At 42.2% G+C, this 15455-nt stretch overlaps 1 protein-coding gene across 3 annotated transcripts in view; it reads left to right on the plus strand.

The window, feature by feature from the left end:
* Positions 1-15455, plus strand: part of PDE4C (phosphodiesterase 4C) — an 838284-nt gene that overhangs the window by 789293 nt on the left and 33536 nt on the right. For all 3 annotated transcript variants that reach the window (XM_030217807.1, XM_030217808.1, XM_030217809.1), the window contains one exon: positions 169-281. In XM_030217807.1, coding sequence (XP_030073667.1) covers positions 169-281 — 113 coding nt within the window. The remainder of the gene's footprint in view (positions 1-168; positions 282-15455) is intronic.

Genomic DNA, 15455 nt, shown 5'->3' on the forward strand with positions numbered 1-15455 from the left:
GCCTCCTCATACCATGCCAGCTAGCTGGTGCAGATGCTAGAAACCAGAAGCCCAAGGCAGAGAGTGCACCCCCATGGACATGATACTGGAAGCCCAGAGAGTGCCAACAAGGCCAGAGTCCTGGTGTTCAGCCACAGCCCATCTCAATGCCTGCTTCTCTCTCCCCAGAGGATGCCTTTCACAAGCTGGCCATCGAGACTCTGGAAGAGCTGGATTGGTGCTTGGACCAGTTGGAGACTCTGCAGACCCGGCATTCAGTCAGTGAGATGGCTTCTAATAAGGTAAGAGGGCCAGCATTACAAAGATAGTGCTTGCACCAAGCCACACACTATGGTAAGGGCCCAACACAACTTGAAGCAGGAGGTCAGCACATAGGTTATACACTTCAACTCATGAGCAGAAGCAAGGACTTATTTCCAGAACACAGCTTGACAGTATAATCTAGGTTTAGAAAATGACTCCAAGGGCCTTGTACCATCTGATGGAAAGGAGCCATTTCCATCCATTACTACAGTAACCCCTAATAACTGTCCCTTAAAGTAAAATAAAGCAAAACCCTCCTCGTTGACAGACTGTTTTGAAGTTGGTGGGCTTTGGGATGCTCTGTGGGCCTGTTTGAGTATAGCAATCCTGGTCAGACACAAAAGTTTTTATTTGGATGCTAAGTGAGAGGATATGAGGTGATGGCTGAACATTTTGAATGATTTACTTTACTTTATTTCTTACTAGTCACCAATATTCCCATATAGAGTTTGATGCGACTTACATCAAGAAAAATAGAGCAGAAGAAAGTGAAGCCCCCAGACTCCCAAAAACCAAAGTAGAGAATTCTCATTTCCACCCAGTTTTCTTTTCAGTGTACTTGTTTGTAGATTTTCAAATTGGAGTCTAGTGCAGATGTACTTTTGCTCTGTTTCATCAAACTGTGTGTGATTGTCTTTGTGCATCTGCCTAGTAACTGCCAACCTTGCCCTATAAAAAATTCTGGCAATGCACAAATACTCTCAGCAGGTGTTCACAAGGTCTGCCACCACTGACTTTTCAGCAGTGAGATTCCCAGATAATAGGAAGGTTGAGTGGACTGCTATCGTCTGTTATACCCTTGCAACCTTTTAAACATGTCTGTTTGCCTTAGCCTTTGGAGAAACATAAGAGATTGGCCCGGGGAGGCTCTGGGATAACACTAACAGTGCTACTCTCTTCTCTACCCTGATTGATGCCATTGTCATTTCTTAGGCCTTTTAACCATTTTTTATTGTAAACTGCTTTGCTGCATCCTTGTCAGAGTTTGAAAGATGGTGTATCAAAAGCTCAAATAAAGTAAAGCATCACCAGGGCACCGGAATGACGGAGAATATCTGCCTAGTTTTAATAGATGTACTGGAAGGTGCTTTTCCTCCGCCACAGTAACATACTAACTAGACTGTGGCAGAAAAAGCCAACTTGCTTATCCAGTCTGCCCAGTTATTCTTGTCTAGACTGTCCTGGGTAGTGAATCTTATTTTTGTCATTCTCCTTAGCTGTTCACCATCCTCAGGGCTGGCACAAGCATATTAGTTACTCTAGGTAAAACTTTGTCCTTGTACCTCTTTCAATTATCTTTAAGGGCCTTAGGTTCCTCCCCTCCCCTCAAGATATTAATAATTACCTGCTGTTTATGAATCTCTTCATAAAGGCAGTTAATAATAATGAATGAACAACAAACTCAGAACATAAAAGTAGCCATACTGGGTCAGACCAGTGGTCCACCTAGCCCAGTATCCTGTTTCTGTGGTCAATCTAAGACACAAGCACCTGGCAGAAATCAAAATGGTGGCAACATTCAATGCTACCAATCCCAGGGCAAGCAGTGGCTTCCCCATGTCTGTCTCAATAGCAGACTATGGACTTTTCCTCCAGGAACTTGTCCAAACCTTTCTTAAACCCAGATACGCTAACCGCTGTTACTCTGGCAAAGAGTTCCAGGGCTTAACTATTCGTTGAGTGAAAAAATATTTCCTCCTATCTGTTTTAAAGGTATTTTCATGTAACTTCCTTGAGTGTGCCTTAGTCTTTTTACTTTTGGAACGAGTAAAAAATCAATTTGCTTCTACTCATTTTACACCACTCAGGATTTTGTAGACCTCATTCATATCTCCCATCATCTTTTCCAAGCTGAAGAGCCCTAACCTCTTTAGCCTTTCCTTATATGAGAGGAGTTCCATCCCCTTTATCATTTTGATCATCTCAACACCACTACTCCTAAAACAATCATGTAAAAACATATAAAACTGTAAACATATGCACTATGGTTTTTGAGTGTATGTGGCTGTCAAGACTTATCATTTTGCTTCAACTGCTGCTGCTCTCTGCCATCCTCCACATTCTAATCTCCTAGATTTAGTCATAAATTTCGCTAAATATTGCCATCTAGATTTCTGACCAAAAATCTTCCTAGATTGACAACATTTGTCTATTAGGTAGGTCAATTTTGTCTGATAATGAGTGCCACCCTAGGTAACTGCCTAGTCTGCATAACCATGAAGGAGTGGCCTAGTGGTTAGAGCACCGGCCTTGCAAGGTCTTGCAATCCAGAGGTGGCCGGTTCAAATCCTGCTTCTGCTCCTTGTGATCTTGGGCAAGTCACTTAAACTTCTATTGCCTCAGGTACAAACTTAGATTGTGAGCCCTCCTGGGACAGAGAAATATCCAGTGTACCTGAATGTAACTCACCTTGAGCTACTACTGAAAAAGGTGTGAGCAAAATCTAAATAAATACATAAATGCTTAAGTTATCCCTGACCATCCTGAGTAGATGAATATACAAGGTTGAGCTTGAGAGCTCAGGAGGGACAAGGAGAGGGCAGAGCACAGCACCAAGTTTTCTTTGGCTTGGTGAAAATGAACCGGAGATATTTATGCACTGAAACTGAGAGGCCGATGCAAGAAGCTTGTGCAGATGTTGGTGCAGGGATAATATGGCTCCTGCATACAATTTTATAGCTGTGCGATGCAGAAAAGTGTTTCATGCAGAAAATAATACATAGGATAATGGCGCACAGCATATTAAAACAAATTTTAATGTAGGAGTTGATATTTAGCCATTGCTGACTGCCACCAGTGTTATACCCAGAAATTCAATGCCAGACCATGATATTGAATTTCTGGGTTTACAGAGCCAGTGAAACTATAGCCAGTTAAGTGCGATCTTTAGCACTTAACCAGCTATGTCAAACCACATAAAGATAAGACTGACTTTTATGCGGTTACCATGGCCAGTTAAGTGCTGAATATCAGAACTTAACTGGCTAAGTGCTGTCCTCCATCCCCAGAACATTCCCAAAATAGCTGGTTTTGAGTTGGGCGCTAACCGGACATTTTCAGCGGCACTAACTGGTTAAGTGCCTCTGAGTATGACCAGTTAACCCCGAACAAGCAATTTAACCGGCCAGGACTAGAAAATGGCTAGTTCAATTGCTTTAAATATCAACCCCGAAGCTGTTATATTTTCAGCCTCAATGAGAGAAGTGTGTGGAAGGCTGAGCACAAGACAGGAGCTTAAGTGCCACGTCCAAAGAGCTATAGAAAGTTCAAGCTCCTGTAGTACTTTCTGTGAGGGTTTAATTCCTGTTTCTTCGTTTTGCTGTGAGTATAGTAGTATCCACAATTTTTTTTTAAGACAGAAAAGGAGGTGACAGTTCTGTGCACAGGTCTTAGCAGAAAAAAATTAAGCTATGCATGTGTTGGAATGTTCTGCAAATAAATATCGTCATCTTAACATTTTTTATACATACAAAAATTTAGTGATGCTATTTACCCACAGAATACCATTCTAGCAAATGTGCACTGCCACTTTTCATTTTGCTTGGACATGCGCATTGTACTACCTGCCCTTGGCACAGAACCTTGTGCGCATGCACGTGGTGTCTTCACCCTGATTAGTGCACAAGTGCTGAGTGCTTCAAATTTGCATATGATTAGATTACTGTATGGCAACAAAACTTTCACATTACATTAGAAGCTATGTGCTCAGCCATGACCTTCTGCATTGGCCCCTGAGAATGTTACAGGTTAAAGGGCACTAGATCTCACAGGCGGTGATGAGCCTAAGGAAGAGTCGTAGCCTGATAAAAAAGCAGTTCTTTCACTGAGATTGGAAGAGACAGCCTTCATAAGGCAAGTAGTATAGAGGGTTCCAGCATCCTTTTCATTTTTAAAGATTTTTCCCTGTGAAATCTTGTAGGAGTTACAAATGATCTCCCTATGCATATAGGACTAGGTTCTATATATAGCGCGTGAAAAATTAATTCCAATTAGTATCAATCATTGCTTGTTAAGTGGCAATTGTTGGTGCTGATTGGCTTGTTAAGTAATTAAAGTGCATGCACAAATCCAGAATATGACCGAATTTGCACACGCAATATCGGTCACACTGTATAGAATCCGGGGGATGATGTGTGTCTTAAGATTTTGCAAGAGACAGCAATAAAGCAAAAATGCAGATTAAACAGGAACGTCCCAAAAGATAATCAGCTAGCCGATACTCCCCTGATCAATCAGAAAGGCTCCCTCAGCTAAACTTCAAGTGTGATATTTCTTAGCTGAGTTCAAGGTATTGGAATTCCCAGTCAATATCTAATTACTTTACAGATAAAATTTCAGTATATATTGGCTGACACTGAAGCTCTGGCAATGAAAGGTGTATTAGTTCCAGAAGCTACCAACGTGTAGTTTCGAAGGTCACAGGAGATTTCCACACAAGTAGAAGGTGAGGTGATAAGCCAGGAAAGAGAATGCTTTAAGTTGTTCCCATACTGGGAAAGAGGAACCCGAATTATAGCTATGTCATGCAAGGTTCCACGTTAGGAGTCACAGACCAAGAAAGAGATCTAGGTGTCGTCGGCGATGATACGTTGAAACCTTCTGCTCAGTGTGCTGCGACAGCTAAGAAAGCAAATAGAATGTTAGGTATTATTAGGAAAGGAATGGAAAACAAAAATGAGGATGTTATAATGCCTTTGTATCACTCCATGGTGCGACTGCACCTCGAATATTGTGTTCAATTCTGGCCACCGCATCTCAAAAACGATATAGTGGAATTAGAAAAGGTGCAGAGAAGGGCGACGAAAATGATAAAGGGAATGGGAGGACTTCCCTATGAGAAAAGGCTAAAGCGGCTAGGGCTCTTCAGCTTGAAGAAAAGGCGGCTGAGGGGAGATATGATAGAGGTCTATAAAATAATGAGTGGAGTTGAACAGGTAGATGTGAAGCGTCTGTTCACGCTTTCCAAAAATACTAGGACTAGGGGGCATGCGATGAAGCTACAATGTAGTAAATTTAAAACGAATCGGAGAAAATATTTCTTCACTCAACGTGTAATTAAACTCTGGAATTCGTTGCCAGAGAATGTGGTAAAGGCGGTTAGCTTAGCGGAGTTTTAAAAAGGTTTGAACGCCTTCCTAAAGGAAAAGTCCATAGACCGTTATTAAATGGACTTGGGGAAAATCCACTATTTCTGGGATAAGCAGTATAAAATGTTTTGTACTTTTGGGGGATCTTGCCAGGTATTTGTGACCTGGATTGGCCACTGTTGGAAACAGGATGCTGGCCTCGATGGACCTTTGGTCTTTCCCAGTATGGCAGTACTTATTTGAGTGGAAATATTCATTTTATAGAGGAAGAAAACACACATTCCTCTGCAGAGCTTAGGGGATGGGTGCAGGGATACAGAGCCTGTCAGCTGCAGGACTGAAAGGCTCAGGAGTTGTATGTAATATGGGGTACAAATTACATTCCTCGCTGTAAAACAGCCAATTCATTGGGTGAGAGAACATGCTTACATAAATTAAACACATTTTGCTGTACTAAGGCGGTTGTCTTGCTTGTCTTTTCTCCTGAATGAGTTTGCTAGTATTCTTGGGGGTAGATTGTTGAAAATTTCCTCTTTACGCATTTAAATTGTTGTCAATTGTTGCCTTGATTCTCACGTTGGATTAAACCTGTTTTCCTTTATGGTCCTCAGAAGATTCACTTAATGATTGAGTATAGGTCTTTTTTTGGGTTGTTTTTACATTTCTATTCTTCTCCCAGAAAGGACCAACGGGGTATGAAATTTATTTATTTATTGCATTTGTACCCCACATTTTCCCACCTATTTGCAGGCTCAATGTGGCTTACATAGTTCCGTCAAATTAGGAGCATTGTGGTCTTTTGGATTTTTAGTATTTTACTATGTCAGACTGGTGCAGATCTTGGTAGCCTAGTGACATTTACTGTCTACTCCCTGTGATGGATTTGCTTCATCATAGAATAGCCACTCAGTTGGCCCCTGCTTGCCAATTTTGCTCCTTCTTGTACTTGTGGATATTTCTAGTTTGTTTGGATTGCAGCGTGTGCGTGTGTATTTGTACTGTTCTTTGAGAACTGGATGTCTGGTTTTCCAGGGGGGGTGTCTTTTATGGAGTTTCTTTCCATTTGTCTTTCGCGAATGGAAGGGAGGTCCATGTGGGGGGGGGGGGGGGGAATGAGTGTTGGATGGACTGGGGACTGGTGGGGAGGGAGTCTTGGGAATTCTTTGGTGGTCAATTTAAGTCTAGACAGGGGTTGCCAGGGGTAATTCGCGATTGATGTTTGGGAATCCTTTATGGCAGACTTTAAATTTTTGTCATTAAATGTGAAAGAGCTGAACTCCCCATTTAAACAGAGGTGTCTCTTCAAGGAAGCACTCAAATTATTTGCCACAACCTGCTTCCTTCAGGAAACACATTTGGTTCGTAAAGATGAAAATTGCTTGTCCCATTCGCAGTATACTCAATAATGGTTTGCATCACAGCTAAAAAAGAAATCCTGTGGCGTGGTGATCCTGATTTATAAAGACTTATTGGTTAACCACCTTCACACACTAGCTGACCTACAGGGGAGATTTTTGATGGTGCAGGCTGTAATTGCAGGGACGGTCTACAACTTAGCCTTGGTCTATACTCCTAATCAGGGCCAGGAGGAATTTCTTACTATGCTGGAATCCTGCTTCCCTACACTGGAGTGTGGGCAAGTGGGTCATGGGGGGGGGACACTTCAATATGACTATGAACCCTCACCTGGATAATTCTTCACTGGTTAGGTATGGTACCAGGAATAGACATAGGCTGCAGACATTGATGAGTGGGTTGGGTGTGGTAGATGGGTGGAGGGAGCAACATCCAAAATCTAGACAATTCACTTCTTATTCTCAGGTGCATAGAACCCGCTCACAAATTGATTATATCTTCCTTGATAGGCTGTAGTTTGGTCCTATCATACATCAGTTTGGGCTGTGGTCCAAGTTGGTATTCGGGAAGCTAAGTTACAATTTTGGAGACTCAATGAGAGCATTCTGGGAGAAGGTGAGGTAGTGGCTGGTATCCGCCAGCATATCCTTGACTATTTTACTTATTATTCTTCCCCCTTGGTTTCTTTAGGAATGCTTTGGGATAGTTTTAAAGTCTGTATTAGAGGTTATCTGATCAAATGGGCTAGTAGACTTAAGGGAAAGAGACGAGCAGGATGCTGCTTTGCAGTTGGAGATTCAGGCATGTGAAAGCGATTATTTTGGGGCCCCTACAGCAGCTAAGCAGATTTAGTTGACAACCCTTAAGGAAAAGTAGCGGAGTCTTTGGCCAGAACAAGTTATCTATGATATGCAATTAACTAATAGTGTCTTTTTTGCTGAATGCACAATTGAAGGGTAAAAAGGCACAGGCCCAAATATCATCTCCTCTTTCTTAAGGTTCTATCAGGCTCTTTATACCTCAGAAGTACACCCTACTGACAGAGATATAGAGGCATTCCTGACTGAGGCTGCTGTTTACCACAGATTACATAACTCCAGCATGAATTTCTTGATGGAGATATCATGGTAGAGGAGGTACAGACAGCTATATCCTCTTTGAAGCCAGGGAAGTCCCCAGGACTGGATGGCCTATCCTCAAAATTTTATAAGAAGTTTTCTGCTATCTTAGCTCTAGACCTGATGTGCACTGCTTGGAGTAGCCAGATCCCATTGGTATTACTCACTATTGACACCGAGAAGGTCTTTGATCAGGTCGAATGGTTGTTTTTGCATGTGGTCCTCAAACATATGGACTTTGGCCCCACAGGCACTTTATAGTGCACCACGGGCCCATAGGAGGGTAAATCGGGGGAGGGGGTACTCTTGATTCCTTCCCTACGGGGAGGGATGCACATCAGGGGTGTCCTCTATCACCTCTTTTATTTGCCTTAGTGGTAGAGCCTCTGGCTGCCTTTATACAATGTAGTCCCGACATACATAAGTACATATAAGTACATAAGTACATAAGTAATGCCATACTGGGAAAAGACCAAGGGTCCATCGAGCCCAGCATCTTGTCCACGACAGCGGCCAATCCAGGCCAAGGGCACCTGGCAAGCTTCCCAAACGTACAAACATTCTATACATGTTATTCCTGGGATTTTGGATTTTTCCAAGTCCATTTAGTAGCGGTTTATGGACTTGTCCTTTAGGAAACCGTCCAACCCCTTTTTAAACTCTGCTAAGCTAACCGCCTTCACCACATTTTCCGGCAATGAATTCCAGAGTTTAATTACACGTTGGGTGAAGAAAAATGTTCTCAGATTTGTTTTAAATTTACTACACTGTAGTTTAATCGCATGCCCCCTAGTCCTAGTATTTTTGGAAAGCATGAACAGACGCTTCACATCCACCTGTTCCACTCCACTCATTATTTTATATACCTCTATCATGTCTCCCCTCAGCCATCTCTTCTCTAAGCTGAATAGCCCTAGCCTCCTTAGTCTTTCTTCATAGGGAAGTCGTCCCATCCCCGCTATCATTTTAGTCGCCCTTCGCTGCACCTTTTCCAATTCTACTATATCTTTCTTGAGATGCAGCGACCAGAATTGAACACAATACTCAAGGTGCGGTCGCACCATGGAGCAATACAACAGCATTATAACATCCTCACACCTGTTTTCCATACCTTTCCTAATAATAGCCAACATTCTATTCGCTTTCCTAGCCGCAGCAGCACACTGAGCAGAAATTTCAGTGTGTTATCGACGACGACACCCAGATCCCTTTCTTGGTCCGTAACTCCTAACGTGGAACCTTGCATGATGTAGCTATAATTCGGGTTCTTTTTTCCCACATGCATCACCTTGCACTTGCTCACATTAAACGTCATCTGCCATTTAGCCGCCCAGTCTCGTAAGGTCCTCTTGTAATTTTTCACAATCCTGTCGCGAGTTAACGACTTTGAATAACTTTGTGTCATCAGCAAATTTAATTACCTCGCTAGTTACTCCCATCTCTAAATCATTTATAAATATATTAAAAAGCAGCGGTCCTAGCACAGACCCCTGAGGAACCCCACTAACTACCCTTCTCCATTGTGAATACTGCCCATTTAACCCCACTCTCTGTTTCCTATCCTTCAACCAGTTTTTAATCCACAATAGGACATTTCCTCCTATCCCATGACCCTCCAATTTCCTCTGTAGCCTTTCATGAGGTACCTTGTCAAACGCCTTTTGAAAATCCAGATACACAATATCAACCGGCTCCCATTTTTCCACATGTTTGTTTACTCCTTCAAAGAATTGAATTGGTCAGGCAAGATTTCCCCACACAAAAGCCGTGCTGACTCGGTCTCAGTAATCCATGTCCTCGGATGTGCTCTGTAATTTTGTTTTTAATAATAGCCTCTACCATTTTCCCCGGCACCGACGTCAGACTCACCGGTCTATAATTTCCCGGATCTCCCCTGGAGCCTTTTTTAAAAATGGGCGTTACATTGGCCACCCTCCAATCTTCCGGTACCACGCTCGATTTTAAGGATAAGTTGCATATCACATCTTCCGGTACCAAGCTCGATTTTAAGGATAAGTTGCATGGTTACATGGTGTCCCAGTCGGGAATGCGGAATTTAAAATATCTCTATTTGCTGATGACATCCTGCTTACTCTTACGCAACCGCAGGACTCACAGCCTTAACAACGCTACCCACTAGATATGGGAGTATGTCAGGCTTTAAGATGAATTTCTACTAAGTCTCTTAAACATACATTTATCCCCTGCTCTGATCCTGATTTTGAAAAGTCAATTCCCTTTTGCTTGGGCCTCAGCTTGTATTTAATATTTTGGGGTAAAGATACCAGCAGATTTGAAAAAGCTTTATTTGCTAAATTATGGGAAAGTAATACCTGATCCAAGTCTTTCCTGCCCACTACCGGTGCTGACCCTCTTGCTGCCACATCGCTGTTTAAAAATGGCTGCTGAGACTTCCAGTGACAGCCTCGTGAGACTTCCTCTGAAGTCTTGCGAGGCTGCTGGTGGAAGTCTCGGCAGACATTTTAAAGAAGATGCGGCAGCAAGAGGGTCAGCGCCGGCAGCAGGCAGGAAAGACTGAGGATCTTTCCTACCTCAAAGACTCCACTAGGCCACCAGGGTGGCTTCAGGTATGTGCCAGGAGGGCACCCTGTGATTCGGGGGAGTGGGGAGGAGGTCTGGAATAGATGGGTGGGAGGGAGGGAGATACTGTAAAAAAAAAAATCAAGGTAATATCTATGTCTTTTGGAGGGCTGGTTAAAGGGACACCCTAGTACTATTATATTCATGCAGAGATTTTTTTCTCCTGGTAAAGGGCCGCTAAACAGACATCATGTTAAGAGAATCAGGTGCTCAACATTCAGTTTCTATCTATTTATTTACTTATTTATGGCATTTTATCCCATATTAAACATGAATTAGATTGAAACCTGGGAGCATATAAAATCTTTTTTTTTTTCCCCTTTGCCTACATCAAAAGAAAAAAAGATGGCATGTGGGAACTTGCTTCTTTTGCTTTGTGGAATGCAATGGTATATTATAAAAATGCACTTGCCTTTTTTTATTATTACTATTTCACAGAGAAGGTATTGATTAATGAGGGAAGGGTTTCCTTCGTACAGAACTGTCCAGAGTCAGTTTAAATGTGCCAACATTGTCCAGTTCAGCACTCTATTAGCAGCCAAGTTCATACAAAGTTAATTATATTCAGTGGAAAATAAATCTGTTGGCTCAGGCTGCTTGCTATGTAAATATTCAATCACTGTTTCTTTATTGCTACCAAGTATTACATATTAAGGGAATTTGTTTTAATTTATTTATCCAGTCCCTACATGCACATCGATTTGCTTTTTAACCCTTTAGTGTCCAATGTTCCCATCAATCTGTTCCCATATGGCTTATTACGGGAACATTGGACACTAAAGGGTTCTTAAACCCAAAGGTTTCCTATGATAGCATTGTGCATATTTGAATTAGTTTTTATGTACAAGTTTTGCTTGATTTGTCTTTATTTGAAATAAAAAAATGTTTAAAATACATCTTGTCAACAAGGGGCAGGGCTAGGTGGGACGGGGGTCCCACTGAACTGATCTGCACAGGGCCCCGCAGTTGCTAAGACTGGCCCTGAGTGTGAGATCAGTGTTAGAGTCAATATTAAAATCACTTATCCATATAACAGCACCTGCTAATGCAGATAGTGCCAAGGCAGAGTCAGATTAATCCCAGAACTTATCTAGATAGTGCAGAATTAATTCTACTATCCAGAGAACAGATAGGGGGCTTTCTTAAGTTATCCGGACAGCAGACTGAATATTGCCATGAACCAGATAAGTTTCAATAGGCCGCCACCTTATTCAGATAGTGGCTCTCAGTATCCAGATATTTTCTTACTGTTGAAGAAAGGGTTTAAAAAAATCACTGACCATGGCAGCTGAATATCAACCCAGTTATTTTTACTTCCAGCAACAAATAACAAGGATCCTTTTCAAAGTAGGGACCAGTGCGTTACTTGTTTGTTGGGAACTTCACTGATATCAGACGTTTTGTCATTTATATACAGGGGGATCCAGGTTTCAAATATAATGCATATTCAGAATATTTGAACCTTTTTATCCTATACAAACACAAGAATTCTAAAATACATTTTGGAAACTAAAGTTAATTTATTCATTAGTAAAAACTTATATACTACAATATGACAATGGCTAGTCATTCAAGGTGGTTTACAACTTTATAAAATTAAACATCCATAAATTAGTACATAAGTACCACCATACTGGGAAAAGGCCAAGGGTCCATCAAGCCCAGGATCCTGTCTCCGACAGCGGCCAATCCACGCTTCAAGAACTCGGCAACCCCCCCCCCCCCCCCCCCCCCCCCCCCCCCAAAAAAAAAAAATATATTTTTTTTTAATAATGTTCAATGGACTTTTCCTTCAGGAATCTGTCCAAACCCCCTTTAAATTCCGTAAGGCCAGCTGCTGTCACTACATTCTCCGGCAACGAGTTTCAGAGTCTAACTACACGCTGAGTAAAGAAAAGCTTTCTCCTATTTGTTTTAAATCTACCATATTATTGCTTCATCTTGTGTCCCCTGGTTTTGTTGTTGTTTGAAAGTGTAAACAAACGCTTCACATCTGTCCGCTCTAATCCGCTCATTATCTTGTAGACATCTATCATATCACCCCTCAGCCGCCTTTTCTCCAAGCTGAAGAGCCCTAACCTTTTCAGCCTTTCCTCATAAGGAAGTCGTTCCATTCCCTTTATCATTTTCATCGCCCTTCTCTGCACCTTCTCTAATTCCCTTATATGTTTTTTGAGATGCGGCGACCAGAATTGGACACAGTACTCGAGGTGCGGTCGCACCATGGAGCGATACAATGGCATTATAACATCCACAAGTTTGTTTTCCATCCCTTTCCTAATAATACTCAACATTCTGTGTGCTTTCTTAGCCGCCGCAGCACATTGAGCAGAAGTTTTTAACGTCTTATCAACAATGACTCCCAGATCCCTTTCTAGGTCCGTGACTCCTAACGCGGAACCTTGCATGACATAGCTGTAATTTGGGTTCCTCTTACCCACATGCATCACTTTGCACTTGTCAACATTGAACTTCATCTGCCACTTGCACGCCCAATCCCCCAGTCTCGTGAGGTCCTCCTGTAATCTTTCACACTTCTCCTGCGACCTGATGACCCTGAATAACTTTGTGTCATCTGCAAATTTAATTACCTCACTATTTACTCCCATCTCTAGGTCATTTATAAATATGTTAAAAAGCAGCAGTCCCATTACAGACCCCTGCGGGACCCCACTTACTACCCTTCTCCACTGAGAATACTGACCATTCAACCCTACTCTTTGCTTCCTATCTTTCAACCAGTTCTTAATCCATAGTAATACCCTACCTCCGATCCCATGACTCTCCAGTTTCCTCAGGAGTCTTTCATGAGGCACTTTGTCAAACGCCTTTTGAAAATCCAGATACACAATATCCACCGGCTCCCCATTGTCCACATGTTTGTTCACCCCTTCACAAAAATGCAGTAGATTGGTGAGGCAAGACTTCCCTTCACTAAATCCGTGCTGACTTTGTCTCATCAGCCCATGTTTTTGTATGTGCTCTGTAATTTTATTCTTAATAATAGCCTCTACCATTTTGCCCGGTACTGACGTCAGACTCACCGGTCTATAATTTTCCGGATCTCCTCTGGAACCTTTTTTTAAAAATCGGCGTAACATTGGCTTACCCATCAAGCTAAAATTTGTTTTCTGTTTTGTAGTGAGGGTCCTGGGTAAGATTAATGTTGATGCCTGCCCCTCAAATATTGCGTTGATCTTATTATAGCACACACCATTTAGCATCATAACATACTAAAGAAAAGTCCGTTTTGCAGAGGCCCTTAATGATTGTGAAAGGCAAAATTATTTTTTCTTACTAATAACTGCATACGATGTTAAGTGGCATTCACCTTAACTTGCAGTCTGTCACAACAGAATTTAAAGTCAGTCCTTTCTCATGTACTATTGAAATAAACAATTGTGTTCATTAAAAGTCAGTCTGGTTGTCATCTTAGGTCCCCAACACATTGCATAGAAATAGGTTGCCAATGAAACCTTTATATAGGAACTAATGTGATATAAATGTATTACATTTATCCAAGAACAAGAGGTATCACCCATTAACTTGGGTCTAGGCAGAAGGCAAAACTCCGTTGTTATAGGTGTATATATACAATAAGGCACTCAACTGCCAGTATACACCCAGCCTTCCAGCTTGCACAGCTTATGTTGTTAAGCAGATATTAGGCACACGTGTATTTGAAGTCATTTCAAATAAAGGCATCAAATATGTGAGTCCATTTTAATTTGGCTAAACCGTTCACATGCACTTATAGACAGCTGAACATGCACTTAAGCTGACTCTGCCAATCTGAATGTATAGCTCCTGTTTTCTCCCAGCTTAGAATTTGAACATTTACCTTGTAATGTCAAGGGAACATGAGAACTCTGGCAGTCTGGGGAAAAAATGAAGCGTATGATCAGATGACAGATGGAGATCTGTGCATTTATTTAGTGTGATCAACTCTTGTGAAAAACACAACCTGATGGAATCATTTCCGATTTACTTTCACAAATGCAGGTCAACCAGTTAAGTGCAGTAGTTGCTGAAGAGCTCTTTCAGAAGTTGAAGAGCTCTGTCTTTTCTTTTGATGTAATACCTGCACAGCAAGGTGGTGATCTGAGCTGTGGAAGAGTTCCTTTCCTTTGTAGATAAATTGGGCATGGATGGGGGAAAAAATTAATAGGGTAGGTGATGGGGGGATGAAAAGATGTGTGTGTATGTGGAAGGAAGTGATGGTAGATTTTTATGTAGGTAGGTTGGAAGGAGGATAGCTTGGAGGAGAGGATTCCCCCCTCAAATGCTTATTGTAACATTAGGGGGATTCCCTTTGATTAATTTTGGGTTAGTGAATGCAAGGACTTCCTCAGGAAATAGATGGTAGGTTATTAGTCATATGAGCCCTCAGCACTCTTCCGCATTATATTATAATGGGACTCTCACCCCCCTCCCAGTTACTACTACTACTACTACTACTTACCATTTCTAGAGCGCTACTAGGGTTATGCAATTAACAAAGAGTCCCTGCTCAAAGGAGCTTACAATCTAAAGAACGAAATGTCAAGTTGGGGCAGTCTGGATTTCCTAAGTAGAGGTGTAGTGGTTAGGTGCCGAAAGCGACATTGAAGAGGTGGGCTTTAAGCAGTAATTGAAGATGGGCAGGGAGGGGGCCTTGCGTATGGGCTCGGGGAGTTTGTTCCACGCATGGGGTGAGGCGAGGCAGAAAGGGCGGAGCCTGGAGTTGGCGATGGTGGAGAAGGGTACTGAAAGGAGGAATTTGTCTTGAGAGCAGAGGTTACGGGTAGGAACGTAAGGGGAGATGAGGGTTGAGAGTTAAGGAGGGGCTGCAGATCGAGTGCATTTGTAGGTTAGTAGCAGAAGCTTGAACTGAATGCGGTACCTGATCGGAAGCCAATGAAGTGACTTGAGGAGAGGGGTGATATGAGTGTATCGGTTCAGGCGGAAGATAAGACGTGCAGCAGAGTTCTGAATGGACTGAAGGGGGGAT

The sequence above is a fragment of the Microcaecilia unicolor genome, chromosome 11 (assembly GCF_901765095.1).
Source record: "Microcaecilia unicolor chromosome 11, aMicUni1.1, whole genome shotgun sequence".
In the NCBI taxonomy this organism is placed as follows: domain Eukaryota; kingdom Metazoa; phylum Chordata; class Amphibia; order Gymnophiona; family Siphonopidae; genus Microcaecilia; species Microcaecilia unicolor.